This window comes from Canis lupus, chromosome 3 (assembly GCF_011100685.1).
Source record: "Canis lupus familiaris isolate Mischka breed German Shepherd chromosome 3, alternate assembly UU_Cfam_GSD_1.0, whole genome shotgun sequence".
Taxonomy (NCBI): Eukaryota; Metazoa; Chordata; class Mammalia; order Carnivora; family Canidae; genus Canis; species Canis lupus.
Window position 1 is genome coordinate 26,264,855 of NC_049224.1, and position 16,957 is coordinate 26,281,811.

General features: G+C 39.9%; 1 protein-coding gene across 4 annotated transcripts in view; it reads right to left on the reverse strand.

Annotated features, from left to right (window-relative positions):
* Positions 1-16,957, reverse strand: part of RASGRF2 (Ras protein specific guanine nucleotide releasing factor 2) — a 239,440-nt gene that overhangs the window by 102,173 nt on the left and 120,310 nt on the right. For all 4 annotated transcript variants that reach the window (XM_038532437.1, XM_038532438.1, XM_038532439.1 and 1 more), the window contains exons 13-15: positions 15,965-16,047; positions 10,636-10,884; positions 9,601-9,989 (exon numbers count right to left, since the gene is read on the reverse strand). In XM_038532437.1, the coding sequence (XP_038388365.1) occupies positions 9,601-9,989; positions 10,636-10,884; positions 15,965-16,047 (721 nt within the window). The remainder of the gene's footprint in view (positions 1-9,600; positions 9,990-10,635; positions 10,885-15,964; positions 16,048-16,957) is intronic.

Genomic DNA, 16,957 nt, shown 5'->3' on the forward strand with positions numbered 1-16,957 from the left:
CCAGGTAAAACTGCAACTCTGTGCATGTTCTTTCACGGAAAAGCACTACAAAAAATTAATAAATTTCCAGCAACTCTTGTATTTCTTTTTCCTTGGGTTTTTCATTAACCAATAACAGCTGTGTCACCTCTGTTAACTTCACATTATCCCTGTCCGTGGGACTGCTCTCAGCTCAGCTCCCTTTGCCATTCCATTCAAGATTTTCCCCCAATAAACCCTTCCAAAATCCCTAATGACTTCTTGCATGTGATCTGCTTCCTTGGAAATAGGGCCACAATTCGGCTCTTTTGAAATACAAAGGGGCCAAGGAAGGGAAATGGCTCGGCTCTTTCCCTGAATGACATAATTACAGTAAAGCTGGCAGTGATGCAGGATACAGACAAAAAAAATCCATGCTTAGCTGTTAGTTTTATTATTTTCTAAATAACTCTCTCAAAATTCAGTAATGGAAGGCATCTGCTCTGCAAGAGCGACCAGAATATCAAATACATGTCCTTCGGCTGATTCAACCATTCACTCCTCCGAGGCAGATGAAAAAGTCATTTAGTCAGCAATTATACTGAACCCAGAAAACTTCCCAGTGAGAGAGCTGGTCAGGCCCCCGAACAGCCCTTGAAAGGACAGGAAAGCAAAGAATAACACTGTAAGCAAAAGACAGCTACAGAGAGAAGAAACCATGCCAGCAGGGTGGGGGAGAAGAAGCATTTCCTTCTGGCATGTTCACTTTCAATCAAGTTCCATGCAAACAGCTTTGCTTTCAGGACTAGTAGGCAGATGTGGGCTCAAAACAAATGCTAAAATTGGGAGCACTTTCAGCCCACGGGCAGGCAATTTTCAAGCTAAGAACACAGAAACAGACACCGGGGATGTAGGCTAGGCAGCAACATTTAGGCTGGGTTGCACAGCCGTGACCTGAGTGCACACGGGTGGGTGAGAACCTCAGATACAGGGAGCAATCCTGTACCTTCCCTTTCTTGCCTGCCACTGGGTGGACTTTTGTGGAGATCCTACTGTGGGGTGGAAAACGGATGTGAGCTGGGTTGATATGTGCACTTCTTAGGAGAATCCAGGGTGGAAGAAGGTGGGAACTGCCTACTAGGAATTAAAGGAGGGCACTAATGAATAATAGGTGAGCCTGTAACAGATCTGGGGACTGAGCTGGGTGGAAAAGAAAGTGCATTCGTTTTCCCTATAAGGTTCATTGTTTTGCTCACTTTAAGGGATAGCTCCTATTTCTCTTCTTTTCCTTTATGTCATTTGAAGTTCTCTTGCCAGGAGATATTGCAAGGCTGGCATTATCATTGCAATGACAATAAAACTGGACAAAGGTCACTAGCATTTTTCAAATGGTGTGCCCTGAAACTGTCTAACTGATCAGCAGTGAGAGAGACCTATGGCCTCAGTATGGACCTATTGGATGAAGCTGATGTTATGCAATGAGGTTGTACAGAGTTGATTCCTGAAGTGAAAAGCCAAAAATGTATCAACTGTTGGCACAGGATTCTTATTCAAGTTTGCCAACTGTTTTAAGTGTTAACATTATGCAAAGCACATGCAAACATCTTTCAAATTAAAGACAGATCAGTGTCTCCCTTTTCTTTGCCAATTAGAATTTTCAAGACCAGACAACAGAGTTAACACAGCAGCACTCTTGGCTTCTACAGACATCGTGTACACACACACACACACACACACACACACACACACGCTGAATCTGTCAGACTTATGCTGAAGTGTTTTATCCAAGATTTTCTTAGGCCTATTGATGACCAATGTTGCCCATTTACCAATGCAAAAATAAAAGAAAAATCTATGATTCTTTTGTTTCACTTCTTCAGAAAAATACCACAGAGCTCCCTGGTGTCCAGTGTTAATTCTGAAATTTCTACTCACAGCATTTTCTTTACGGGAATCCACAGGATAAATTATTGTCAAGTTCCAGTAGCAAGAAAAGATGTGCCTGTACACCAGTCTATTCTTACGTTTCATTATGAATCACATAATTGATTACTTTCAGAATCCAAACCTGGGTTACTCTAGGAAGTGCAGAAGACCACACAAGTGTTGTGTTCACTCACCGTTCACTAACCATACCCTTGGTCTCATACAATTTTTCTTCATTGCTTGATTTCCTTATTAATTTTATTTTTAGCCCATGTTCCTATTTGAACTACCACTTAACAGGATGGGAAGTAAATACATTGAAAGTAATCAGAAAACAGCTACAGAAAGGGAAAAGAAATAAAGATATAAAGGGGCTGGAGAACAATCTATCATCAAAAGAAAGCTGAAGCAGCCATATCATCAGACAATCTAGATTTTAAACCAAAGACTTTAACAAGAAATGACGAAGGGCATTATATCATATTTAAGGTGTCAGCCCATCAAGAAGATCCAACAATTATAAATATTTATGCCCCCAACTTGGGAGTAGCTAGATATATGAATCAATTAATAACAAATACAAAGAAACTCACTGATAATAATACAATAATAGTAGGGGACTTTAACACCCTACTTATAGCAATGAACAGATTGCCTAAGCAGAAAACCAACAAGGTAACAATGGCTTTGAATGATACACCTGACCAGATGGACTTAACAGGCATATTCAGAACATTACATAAAGCCACAGACTATATATTCTTTTCAAGTACACATGGAACATTCTCATAGTGGGTCTGTGAAAACAGATCACATGCTGGGTCAAAAATCAGCCCTCTAACACATACAAAAAGATTGAGATCATACCATGCATATTTTCAGACCACAACACTATGAAACTGGAAGTCGACCACAAGAAAATATTTGGAAAGACTATAAATACATGGAGGTTAAATAACATCCTACTAAAGAATGAACGGGTTAAAAGAAATTTAGAAAGAAATTAAAAAGTACATTAAAGCAAAGGAAAATGAAAACACAACAGTCCAAAACCTCTGAGGTACAGCAAAAGCAGTTCTAAGAAGGAAGTATATTGCAATATAGGCCTATCTTAAGAAGCAAGAAAAGTCTCAAATACACAACCTAACTTCATCCCTGAAGGAGCTAGAAAATGAACAGCAAATAAAACCTAAAGCCAGCAGAGGAAGGGAAATAATAAAGATTAAAGCAGAAATAAATGATACAAAACAAAACAAAACAAGAGAACCAATTAATGAAACTAAGAGCTAGTTCTTTGAAATAATTAATAAAATTAATAAACCCCTAGCCAGACCTAAAAAGAGAAAGAATCCAAATAAATAAAATCAGGAATGAAAGAAGAGAGATCACAACCAACACCGCAGAAATACAAACAATTATAAGAGAATATCATGAAAAATTATATGCCAGCAAACTGGGCAATCTGGAAGAAATGGACAAATTCCTAGGATCATACAAACTACCAAAGCTGAAACAGGAAGAAATAGGAAACCTGAACAATCCCATAAGCAGTAAAGAAATTGAATCAGTAATAATCTCCCAAAAAACAAAGGTCCAGGGTCAGATGGCTTCCCAGAAAAATTCTACCAGACATTTAAAGAGTTAATACCTATTCCTCTAAAACTGTTCCAAAAAATAGGAATAGAAGGAATAACCTCCAAACTCATTCTACAAGGCCAGCATTATCTGGATTCCAAAATCAGACAAAGACCCCACTAAAAAAGGGGTCTTACATCATAAAGGCCATATACACAAGATCCACAGTTAATAACAGCCTCAATGGGAAAAAACCAAAGGCTTTTTCCTCTACAGTTAGGAATAGGACAGGGACATCTACTCCCACTATTACTATTTAACATGGTACTGGGAGTCTTAGTCTCAGCAATCAGACAACAAAAAGAAATAAAAAGCATCCAAATCAGCAAGGAAGAAGCCAGACTTTCACTATTTGCAGACAGCATGATACTCTGCATAGTAAACTCGAAATACTCCACCAAAAAATTGTTAGAGCTGAAACATGAATTCAGAAAAGTTGCAAGATATAAAATCAATGTACAGGGGCCCCTAGGAGGCTCCATCAGTTAAATATGCAACTCTTGATTTTGGCTTAGGTCACAATTTCAGGGTAGTGGGATTGAGTTCTGAGTCAGACTATGTGCTCAGTGGAGTCTGCTTAGAATTCTCCCTCTCCCTGTTTGCACTCTAAATAAATACATAAAATCTTAAAAAAAAAAAAAAAGATTCTCTCTCCTCCTTTTTTTTTTATAGATTTGTTTATTTATGATAGACATAGAGAGAGAGAGAGGCAGAGACACAGGAGGAGGGAGAAGCAGGCTCCATGCCAGGAGCCCAACGTGGGACTCGATCCCGGGACTCCAGGATAGGGCCCAGGCCAAAGGCAAGCGCTAAGCTGCTGAGCCACTCAGGGATCCCCCTCTCTCTCTTCCTATCCCTCTTCTCCTCCCATCCACCTTCCCCCATCATACTATCTCTCTTGCTGAAAAAAATAAATCACTAAAAACAAATAAATAAAATCAATGTACAGAAATGTGTTTCATTCTATATACCAATAATGAATCAACAGAAAAATAAATCAAGGAATCAATCTCATTTACAATTGCACCAAAAACCATAAGATACCTAGGAATAAACCTAACCAAACAGGTAAAAGATCTGTACTCTAGAAACTATAGAACACTTCTGAAAGAAATTGAAGAAGACATAAATAAATGGAAAGACATCCCATGCTCATGGATTAGAAAATGTCGATACTACCCAAAGCAATCTACACATTATTTTTTTTTGAAGATTTTATTTATTTATTCATGAAAGACACAGAGACATAGGCAGAGAGAGAAGCAGGCTCCATGCATGGAGCCCAATGTGGGACTCAATCCCGGGTCTCCAAGACCATGCCCTGGGCTGAAGGCAGACGCTTAACCACTGAGCCACCCAGGCATCCTGCAATCTACACATTTAAAGCCATCCCTATCAAAATACTACCAGCATTTTTCACAGAGCTAGAACAAACAATCCTAAAATTTGTAAGGAACCACAAAAGACTCTGAATAGACAAAGTAACCCTGAAAAAGAAAAACAAAGCTGGAGGCATCATGATTCTGGGCTTCAACCTATATTACAAAGCTGCAGTCATCAAGGCAATATGGTACTGGCACAAAAACAGACATGTGGAGCAGAACAGAGAACCCAGGAAGGGGCTATAGGGTCAACTAATTTTCAACAAAGCAAGAAAGAATATCCAATGGAAAATAAGACAGTATCTTCAACAAATAAAAGGGAAACTGGACAGCAACATATAGAAGAATGAAACTGGACCGCTTCCTTACACCATACATAAAAATAAATTCAAAATGGATTAAAGACTTGAGTGTGACACCCAAAACCATAAAAATCCTTGAACAGAGCACAGGAAGATATTTGCAAATGATGTATCTGATAAAGGGTTAGTATCCAAAATCTATGCAGAATTTATCAAACTCAACATCCCAAATAATCTGGTTAAGGAAGGGGCAGAAGACATGAATAGACATTTTTCCAAAGAAGATATGCAGATGACTAACAGACACATAAAAAGATGATCAACGTCACTCATCATCAGGGAAATACAAATCAAAACCATGATGAGATACTACCTGACACCTGTCAGCATTGCTAAAACTAACACCACAAGAAACAAGTATTGGCGAGGATGTGTAGAAAGGGGAACCCTCTTGCACTGTTAGTTGGAATGTAAACTGGTGCAGCCACTCTGGAAAACAGTATGGAGGTTCCTCAAAAAGTTAAAAATAGAACTACCCTACAATTCAGTAATTGCACTACTGGGTATTTATCCAAAAGATACAAAAATACAGATTCCAAGGGGTATTTGAACCCCGATGCTTATAGCAGCATTATCAGCAATAGCCAAACTACTATGGAAGGAGTCCAAATGTCCAGGAACTGATGAATTGATGAATAAAGAAGATGTGAGATATATATATCTCACATTTATCTCCAATATATGTTGGAATACTACTCAGCCATTGAAAGAAATCTTGTCATTTACAATGATGTGGATGGAGCTAGAGTGTATTATGCTAAGTGAAGTAAGTCAGTCAGAGAAAGACAAATGCCATATAATTTCACTCATATACGGAATTTAAGAAACAAAACAGATGAACACAAGAGGGGGGAAAAGAAAGAGAGAGGGAAGCAAACCATAAGAGACTCTTAATAAAAGAGAACAAACTGAAGGTTGATGGAGGGAGGTGGGTGGGGGATGGGCTAGATGGGGGATGGGTATTAAGGAGGGCACTTGTTAGGATGTATGCAAGTGATAGATCACTGAATTCTATTCCTGAAACCAACATTGTACTTTATGTTAACTAACTAGAATTTAAATAAAATTAAAAAAAATAATGATGCAAAGAAGTGGGATGGAATAAATAAGTGGCATGGGAGGCCTGGGGGGCAATCAATGAGTGATAAGGGGGTGCACATTAGTGGATGTGACTAAGAAACACAGGACAAAGGAGCTGGCATCTCTGGAGGACAGTCTGGCTACAGTGTGCTTCATCAAGTGCCATGGGGCCCACCTGACACAATCCTGGAACTTCTCCATCACCCAGAGTGAGAACAGCTCTGCATTTAATGATGAGCTGGAACAGCAAAATGACATTTCTCACTCATGAACCATGTGGATAAACTAACTCTTGAAAATCTAACTGTAAATCATTTGTTTTTGGAGAAATGCGGTGAAACTAGAGACATTATTAATCCCTCAACTATTTTTCTTTTTTTTTTTTAAGATTTCATTTATTTATTCATGAGAGAGACACACACACACAGAGAGAGAGAGAGGCAGAGACATAGGCAGAGGGAGAAGCAGGCTCCATGCAGGGAGCCGGACATGGGACTCAATCCTGGGTCTCCAGGATCACGCCCTGGGCTGAAGGCAGCGCTAAACCGCTGAGCCACCTGGGCTGCCCTCAACTGCTTTTCTAATGTGGCAGAGAACCTAATATATTTTTTAAAGGTTTATTTATTTATTTGAGAGAGAGAGAGAGAGACTGCATGTGCAAGCAATGGGGGGCTGAAGGGAGGAGTGGCAGCAGGTTCAAAAGGAGAGGAGAGAGATAGAAGCAGACTGCCACACAGGGCTCTTTCTCATGACCCAGAGACCATAACCTGACCCAAGAGACCAAGAGTCTGATGCTTAACCAACTGGGCCACCCAGGTGCCCCCCCTCCCCGAGAACCTAATATTTCTACCACACCATCATTCATAGGTTTTCTCCACCTCTAGCCACTGGCAATAAATGATCAACACTGCCACATGACAAGCTCTCCAGGTGCCACTGGTTGTGACCACAATGACTGCACGTCTGTCCAACATCTAGTAGACTTTGTCTGTGTCCTTCCTGCAGAACTTAATCCAATTCTTATTTATCTTGGTCTCCCTGAGTCTAACTTGATCCAGGAAAAAAACTACTGATTCCTACCAATGACTACACCTCCATCTTAGATAGTAGGGCAAACAGGTTTTATATGACATTGGACCATCACGACACTCTGGGCTTCGGAGTTGAGACCAGAATGAGGGAACTTGGTGAACAATGTCACCATCTGTGTGTAACAAGCCATGGTGAGCAATGGGCAACTTGACTGAGGACCTCTAGAACTGTAACATGTATTTAGACCAACCTCAAAGCCATGAATGTCTGACACTAACATGCTTAATCCTAAAGCTCTCCTAACTCAAAATAACACAAGAATTCAGACTTACTCCCAGACTCCTCTCCTTACTGCATCCACTTAAAGGAGGGAACAGAACTTCCCATATTCTGGGGAATTCCTGTCCTTCCCTGAGCACCAGGACCCGGGGGGGGGGGGGGGGGGGGGGGGGGGGGGGGCTGGGGAGCAGGGAAGTCTATGTTAAACTTCCCTAAGTCACTCTCTCCACAGAGGTTCACAGGCACTAATGTTGGATTGAACCCCAGATGCACTTGTCAGCTTGCATGTTGCCTCATTATGCCTGAGAAGAATCCATTATGATTCTACTAAAGCTTGTTGTTCTAATGACTTTTTAATTATCTTCCTCCTTGCCTCCTCCTTAGTTGCTAACTTGTCAATTTAACGAATTTCTTGTTTAAAAGGGTGCTACTTTTCATGATGACAACCATCCAGGTAAAATTCCATTTAGTATTTCACTCAGGAAGCTTATTTTTAAATTATCTGAGTTAGGAAGTACAGAGAAGCTTCAAGCACGTAGAAAAGCAAGAGACTACGCTTCCATCTGGGTGATCTTCGTTGAATTTTGGACACTTCGATTCCTATTTTTTAATGTTATCAGTAAATAAATCAGTTATCATACAGCAAAAGAAAAAAAAAGCTGTTTGCTAATTTGGCCATGAAACCTTTTTTATTTTCATCACAGAAACACTAAACACAACAAATGTCACCTCCTCTAACCTCTACATTTTACCAAGCTGCAGAAGGTAAGGTGACAGGACACAAGACTGCTGGTGAGTTAACTGAATGTTTTGCCTGATTCAATCATGTAACAAAAATTCACTACCTGCCAGGCACTGGCCAAGGCACCGAGAGTACAGAGACCAACAAGATAGACAATGTTGCTGATCTTATGGAACTTGCATATCCAGGAAGGAGGAAGAAAAGCGTGAAAATCCTGAGGCAGAAATGATTGAGGTGTTTCTGAGACACAAAAAGGAAATCCCTGTGACTATATCCTAGTAGATGAGGGAGCATGACAGGAACAGGGGTTGAAGAGAGAGACAAAATCCAAGTCTCATAGGATCTGAAGGCCTTGTGAGGGAAAATGAATATAATCAGGAAAACATATCTAATTCATCTTTAAAAAAAATCATTCGGGGTGCCATGGACAATGAACATCGTCTCAGATTTTATTTTTCTCCTTCCATCTCTGTTGTAATATGAAGAAGCATTGTCTTGGTAACTAAACTGAAGAAGCCATCTTAATGCTTCCAGGCTGGGTCATCCTCAGCAGGGGAGGCTGCAAGCAGTTACAGATGTTCAAGGCAGACCCTGGAGAAGAAGAAGGCTCTGAGGCCCAAGTTCACAAAAGAGGATGCCCACTACCTACCTCTACACAAAGTTTCATATTAGGCTCTTTACCCAGTCAGCCTTAACCAAATTCCACGAAGAACCTTCTAGTAATACCATTCAGATAACTCTGTTCTTCCATATACAACTGATGACAATTAGCCTTTTGCCGTAGAAGACCTCATGACAGCTACTTTTGCTCTCCTTTGCACACAGGCTAGAGTTACCTACAGGAATTTCCTCTTCTAACTAGCCATTGTATTCATTCTACTTTCTACAAAGAAGTAGGAAAGCTAGGGATCCCTGGGTGGCGCAGCGGTTTGGCGCCTGCCTTTGGCCCAGGGCGTGATCCTGGAGACCCCGGATCGAATCCCACATCGGGCTCCCGGTGCATGGAGCCTGCTTCTCCCTCTGCCTGTGTCTCTGCCTCTCTCTCTTTCTCTCTGTGTGACTATCATAAATAAATAAAAATTAAAAAAAAAAAAAAAAAAAAAAAAGAAGTAGGAAAGCTATAAAGAAAGGGATGTGGCGTTCCAGAAGGAATGGTGGGGAAGGGGGCCGACAGCAAACATGGGGTGTGGCAGCTGGGTAATACCTCTTTGAATACTTCGTTTTAGCTTGTTACACAGATCCATGCGGGGGTTATCCACGTGCTCTTCTACAGATCCCGGGCTTTGCTCTGGAGAAGGAAGGCCTCTGCTAAGATCCAACGGTACTTTCCCGGTGTGCGGTGGTGGGGAGGCAGCGGGGCTGTGGGTGGCGGTAGGACTACTGGATGCTGAACAGGTGGTCAGGTCCAACGCTCCTATCCTTGAGTTCAATGGAGAAGTCAAGGACAGCTTTCTGGCCCTCACTGGGGAGGACGTCCTGGACACAGCCAGCGGTGGGGGGGAAGAGAATTTGCGACACAAGCGTGGGGATTTGCCATCCACCAAATGTTCACCTCTATTGTTCTGGCTGGTAGCAAAAAACAATTCCAATGACCTAAAAATGAGAGCAGAAACTATTAACAGATTATAGCCAAGTAAAAACTATTCCCCTGATATCATTCAGAACATGCTCCCTACATGAAAAGGCCACAATATCATCACACTTCTGTTGTTGAATTTCCTTCATTTAAATGCTACCTATATACCACACACTTCCGAAAGGAATACAGACACTTTTTAGACTGGGTCTAAACCCTTGCTTACTAAACTGTGGCCCAAAGACCAGCAGCACGGGTATCTCTGGGGAGCTTGTTAGAAATGCAGAATTCAGGCTCTATCCAGACACGCTAAATCACAGTCTGCAATTTAACAAGACCCTTGGGTGATTCTTAATGTGTGTGAAAGTTGGAAAAGCACAACTGTTAAAAATAATAATAATAATAGGAAAGCCTAAAACAATAGAGTTAGCTTCCAAATAATCGTGGAGCAAGCAAAGATGACCTGGGGACACTAGCGTTCTCAACTTCTTCTGTGGAGAACCATCTGTGACCTCTACCCACCCCTTCTCCAGGCAGGGCATATAAGTTCCCAGGCAAGCCAATCCTGTAGGAGCAGCTCTGCGGAGTGTCTGTCTTCCCATCCCCATGGAGACCCAGGGACCAGGGGGGCTAGCTTTCACGACAGGCAGATCCTGGGCCTACCTGACAGGAATGGAGGTAAAAGGCCTCTTGTATATGTCAGAAAGTTTTGCCAGCACCACAGCTGCCGTAGTGAAAATACGATAGGTGTGCAGAAAGGTATTGAGGAAATCGATACTGAGAAACCGTAAGTCTGTCAGCCGCTCCAGGAGGCGCTCCACGCTGGCATAGCGGATCTGGGGCACTTTGCAGGAGTTGAGTGTTTTACTGAAGCAAATGTCGGTGTCATCTTTGTGAAGACGGGCATCAGACCTACGCACAAAGCAGGAACATAAGAATAAAACCAGGATGTGGCTTCCTCTCGGCCACAGAGTATTTCAGAATGTGGAAACATGCACTTGTATGGGGGCTTCCCACTGCAGTTGATAAAAGATGTTGATATGACTTATTACATGCAAGAAGGCAGGGCTATTAAAACATCAAATAAATCATTATAATTTAGGAAGGTCAGAATTAATTGTGGAGAAGGTAATAATAATCCATTTCACTCTGTGGATTCCTTCTGCAGGGGAAGAAAAATAATTTTCCCTCTACCTTTCTGAGTTCTTGGCGGAGACTTTTGTAATAAAAGACAGATTAGCAGGAGATAAACAAACAGAAGTTGATTAACATGCATCTCTCATGTACACATGGGAGATACCCAGGGAAAAATAAGCAACTCCCAGAGGTGGCTTAGAATTCAGGCTTAAGTACCATCCTAATGGAAAAGGTATGTGTGTGTGGCGGGGGGTGGGGGTGGGGGGGAGAGGGTATAGGCCTCTTAGGGGAGTGTAAATGATTTTTAGGAAAGATAAATGGGCCCTTAGGAGACTAGATGGGAGGTATGATAGTTAGGGACAGTTCATCCAGGTGGGGTGTTGACTCCTAGTCTCCTCTCCTACAATAAAAGTCAATCCTTCCTGGTTGATGAAATTCAACCAGGTTGAATTATGGTTCTTAATTTATGACAACTGAATGCCTTTTGGAGGATCTGTATTTAGGTAGCAAATAAGAAGAGTTCAGATAAAGTTTCTCCCTGCATTTGCTGTTTTTCAAGTGCCTACAGCTCAATCAATATGCCCAAGTGGCATGTTTTAGGGTGGTACATTCTGCTATCCTTCACTTCTCTCTCTACTTCAATCATGTTTTCTTAGGGAAATGAAACCAAATGCCCCATTTAAGCAGGGACATTGCTTGTGATCTTAGATCAGGATATCAGAAGTGTGCCTAAAAAGTAATGGGTGATGTTCTTCCCACAGATAGGGAGAGGGGACAGGAAGACACAGATATCACTGCTATATCTGTGGTTATTTTTTTCCTCACTTTTAATTTTGTGCATTTATATTCTTCCTTTTTTTCTTAACTAAACCAACAGGTTATAGCCTTAGGTATTTTTCTCTTTAGAGCTGGCTCTTTGATCAATTCTACTGTTTTTCTATATTTTAATGTATTCATGCCTGTCCTTATTTTCTTTCCACACTTTCTTAGTTTATTTTGTCATTCTTTTTCTAACTTCTCTAACTGAATGCTTAATTCATTCCATTCTTCCTGGCTCATTAATGCATTTAGGGCTATCCATTTTAGGAGTACAGTTTAATCCATAAATTGTGTGCAATGTTATGTCTTCATTATTTTGCAATATTTTGTAGTGTTAAAAATATCTTCATTCCAAAAGAAAAAAAAAGTAATGGTAGAGATTCGCCATTGCCCCCTGCAGTGTTCCGTTTTGTTTTTTTTTTTCCCTCACTGTGTAAAACCTCCTTAACCCTACTGGATTCCCCAAGTGCCTGAGCAGCGTGTGCAGGTGGATGAGCACACTGAGGGGAAGGTTCACACAGTAGCCCTCACAATCATTGGCTGTGCTCAGAGCCCTCAGCCTGTGGCACACATTTGTTAGAAAGGGCAAAAGAGGCCAGCAGAGAGGCAAAGCTTGTAAGAGAACATGCTTGAAAGCAGAAGTGGAATCCAAGTGGGGCTCAAAGAAATGCACACCTTCATTAGGACTGCCCAGACCTTTTGCATTCCCTTCTGAGACTCCTTGTTCCTTCCACTGCAGTATCTCAGAACAAGCCATCGGTGAAGTTCTGGATTTCACCACTTGATTAAAGGACATGCTGCAGGGCCAGGAACGTTCAGTGAGGCAACTGCTTGCTTAGAATCAGTTCGCTTGTTTTGAGTACCCTTAATTAGCCCCTTCACTTCGAGGGTTTTTAAATTATATATTTATTTTCTTTCAAACAAAAAGGAATCAATAACTTTCTTAGCTTGCTCTTGGAAACTTCCCACCCCAACATATGCTTGGTGCAGGCAAAAGTACTTCATTTGCAGGCTCAAAAGAGCATTTTAAATGAGCAGCTTACCCTGCTGAGGAACTAAGGGTGGCCTGTTACTTTGAGCCACATTATTGATCTCGAAAATACACAAGTGCATCTTTTTGAGATTCTTGAAAATAGTATGGGGCTCTTTTTCCCCACTCTTTATGTGACCCTTACTCTTTACTTTTATGGTTTTTAATTTTCTCATTAGGAGAAAGATCGTAGAACTTTCATGAATCAATCAGTCTTCTAGAAGATGACTGATTAAGGTAATCACTTTCTCCCCCACCATTTTCCCAATAATAATCTCTATTTTCTAAGAAAGGTGAGATCAACTATTATTAAAAGGAAGGAAGACTTATCCTTCCATACCCTAAAATGGAAAGCACTGCTTAAAGGGGTATCTCCACTTAATAAATATCATAATTTTGCATTCTAATGGTAGTTTAGGGCTTTGCATCTTTCGACATAATTACTTTATTCAAAACATCAGAAAAAATGGGGCACCTGACTGGCTCAGTCAGTAGAGCACGCAAACTCTTAATCTCGGGGTGGAGGGTTCTAGCCCCACATTGGGCACGGAGCTTACTTAAAAAATAACAACACTGGAAGAAAAAATATGTGTGGCAACATGAAATTAAAATAAAACTAATTACACCACTGTCCTTCAAAATTATGATTACATTTTCCTTTTTTTTTTTTTTTTACATTTTCCTTTTAAGAAAAGAAAATAAATTCAATATAATGAAATTATTTGTCTTTTATTACACTGAACACAGTGTTTATTTCCTAAGGGACTCTCCAGTAAGGTAGAATGCATTACCTAAGCCTCCTGTGACAATAACAATTCCTTTTTGGTCAATACTGTAAAAAGCAATCTTGAGACATCAAACCCAGATCACCTATTATAATTACTAAAGTTTTAAAGGGAAGTGAGTGCTTGCAAAGTGATGCCATGTCAGTAACAGATACAATTAATATAGTTTTTCTTTTAACTCTCAAAAAAAGTTCTTTTTTTTTTTTTTTTTTCGTGGTATGTGGCTAAGGAGATGCACAGGGAGGCACTACTACAGGACTTAGGGTAGAATAGGGCCACAGAGGGAATATCAGAAGGAACAGAGACTGCAAAATTATCCTCTTGCCTCTGACTGAGGAAAACTAGACTCAGTGAAGCTGGGAAAAATGAAACAAAGAAACATAGGAGACTTTCCTCTGCTGTGGGTTTATGGCTAGTATGAGATAGATGGGCATCAAAATGTGCATGACTCTAATACAAAACCTTTACAGCCTGAGCTACAGGTTTCTGCCCTAGCAGAAGAGCGGTCTCCATTCACTCAAGGTCACTCTGTGCACCTGAAAGGGGGAAAGCTTGGTCTGTGTGGGGGGTGGTTACACAGAGGAGGTTGGACATGGGCATTGGTCAAATTGACCCCACAGGGGACAGAAGATGCATTTGGGTTCCAGCCATAACCAGTCAGGCACAAAAGGGAAGTTTGCATCTGTATTTGTTTTTAAAGTCAACAAAATGTATGTCTAGCATACGCGAAGTAACCTTAGGGTTTAGGAGCTTATAACTTGGCCACAATGTCCAACTTACATATTTTCATTCTAAAGCAGTTGGGACTTTCATGGCTGTCTAGCCTTCAAGAAAGTACTTTCAGAAATGAATAAAAGTAACATAGGCTATTTTGTGAAATATTAAAATAAGAATCCCATGGTAGAAAATTTAAAATTTAAATCATCAAACCCAGTGATGTGAATTTAAAAATTAAGTCACAATTTAGACCTTTTGGTTGAATATTGCATACCTGGTCTTAATCTTAGCATCATACATTTTTAAATAATGTGGTTAAAAAAACTATACTGTATTAAAAACCAAAAAAACTTAATGCTAAAGGAATCTTTGCCCTGGAACCTTAAAATGATTCTACCTAAAATGTTTTTAAATTTGACCAGTAATTTAAAATATTATCATTCTCTTACAGTTTATATTTTCCTGTAATAATTACAGCAATAGTATAATGTACACTGCCTTCATCTCAATAGTATAATGTATACTGCCTTCATCTGATACAATAATTAGTAAGTTCTAAAAGCTATACTGTTGGGATGGTGCTAAGCATACTTATTACCTATCAAAAGAGGAAAATTAATGTTATTTATTGCCTTAGCACAAACAGCTCAGACCTAAAAAAAAATCCACATTAAAAATGCATAGAAGACAAATATTTTCATAGTTTTCGTGTAACTTTTTTTAAAAAGATATAACAGGACTGCTTTCAAAAATACATTTTATTCTTAGAATTTGAGCTGCAAATAACCAAAAAAAAAAAAAAAATGAGAACAGGGAACAATTTGGTCAGCTTCGAAATACTCCTGAAACACTTCCCGAATTTGGAATAGAAAAAAGTATGTAGAGACAAAAGCATTAATACAGAGAGCAATGGCACATAGTTAATGATACCACTTCTCATTTTAAACTACAGTTTCCCTATTGATCACCTTATAGGATATGTTTTGTTAACAAAATAGAGAAAGAGCATGATGACAGACCTGGGCAAATCCACATATGAGCAGTAGGTAAACGTACCATGGGAAGACCAGTTGACTCCTGTCAAGTGCCTTCGAAATCTAAATATATATCTCTACAACCAAATCCAAGTAATACGATTCATACCCACTGGGAAGATGCCAGAAGAATCTGCCATCCTTTGACCCAGCTTCTGACCTTGGATACATCTGGCTGTCACAACTTTCTATATTGAACTTGAAAAATCTCAATAGGCCTTTTGTCTTGAACGAAAGCACATGTAACAGTATAAAAAACATTTTTTATGCTATGAATCAATAAACTATGAAAAGCCATTTTGAAAGTCTTATGATTTATAATAGCACACCATGAATTATCACATTCCTGTCAAGAAACATACTCATAAAAATGAAGTGGAATACTACTGAAGCAATATTTTATGCAGGGCTTTATCTTCTTTACCAATTCGACTTGATTAAAATGTAAGGGAAAGGATTATTACACTTACTTAATCATATGGGGCACAGTAACTTTGGAATTCTCCTCAAATACTATAGTCATTAAACCATTACACCGTATATTGTCCACACACTGTGAAATGAAAAAATAAACAATTACAATCCACATGCAAACCTGGGCAGATCATATATTCTCAGAATTGTTTATAGCCACAAAAACAAGTTTAGTTTCTCATTTCATCTGTGCGCGCACACACACACAGCAGCAGGAAACATTATACTTTGATGAACAGATTCAATATCTAGATACCAAAACTGTGCACCTGGCGAATACCTGAGGATAGGTATAAGAGCTGTATTCTCCTGGAATGTATTTCCTAAGGACTCTGGCCTCAGTGTCACACCATGACAATTCTCTGTCAGTAGCTGCACCAGTTGAGAGGTTTATACCTTCTGACAGTAATTGCCTCTGCTGTATTCATTCTCTGCCCGAGGGTGGTCTGGGGCAGGCTGAGTAGAAATGATGGCTTTCTTGGATGGAATTCATCTTCTAGATCACTAGTAAACTCTATGCCTGCCTCTGAGGTGTTTTTTGCCGACAAATTCCCACATTTTACTAGTCTCTCTAGCAGTTTCTATTGGCACCATGTTGATTTGATGAGAATGCATTGTGTACTTTCTCCTCTTTCTGGAATGCATAAAGCCCTATTCATCATTTTTCTCTTTTCTCTAGAGGAGGAAATTCAAGAACTTTTGCTAATTTCCACTGCCTTATTTACTTAGGCCTTATCAATTTAAAAATTCCCTCTGCAACTAGAGAAGGGTTAGAGAAGGATTTATTTTGAATTACACATATTCCCTTTGAACAAAACAGAAAATGAGAAAAGATTTAAGCCATTTTTAAAATCAAAAATTATCTCTAGTTACTAGGATACGGCATAGTGATTTATAACAGTAATTAAATGGTGTAAAGAGGTTGATTGGTGGAGGGTGAGGGCATGGGAAAGAGTGTCGTATAAGGACCGGACTTACACACAGGGGAG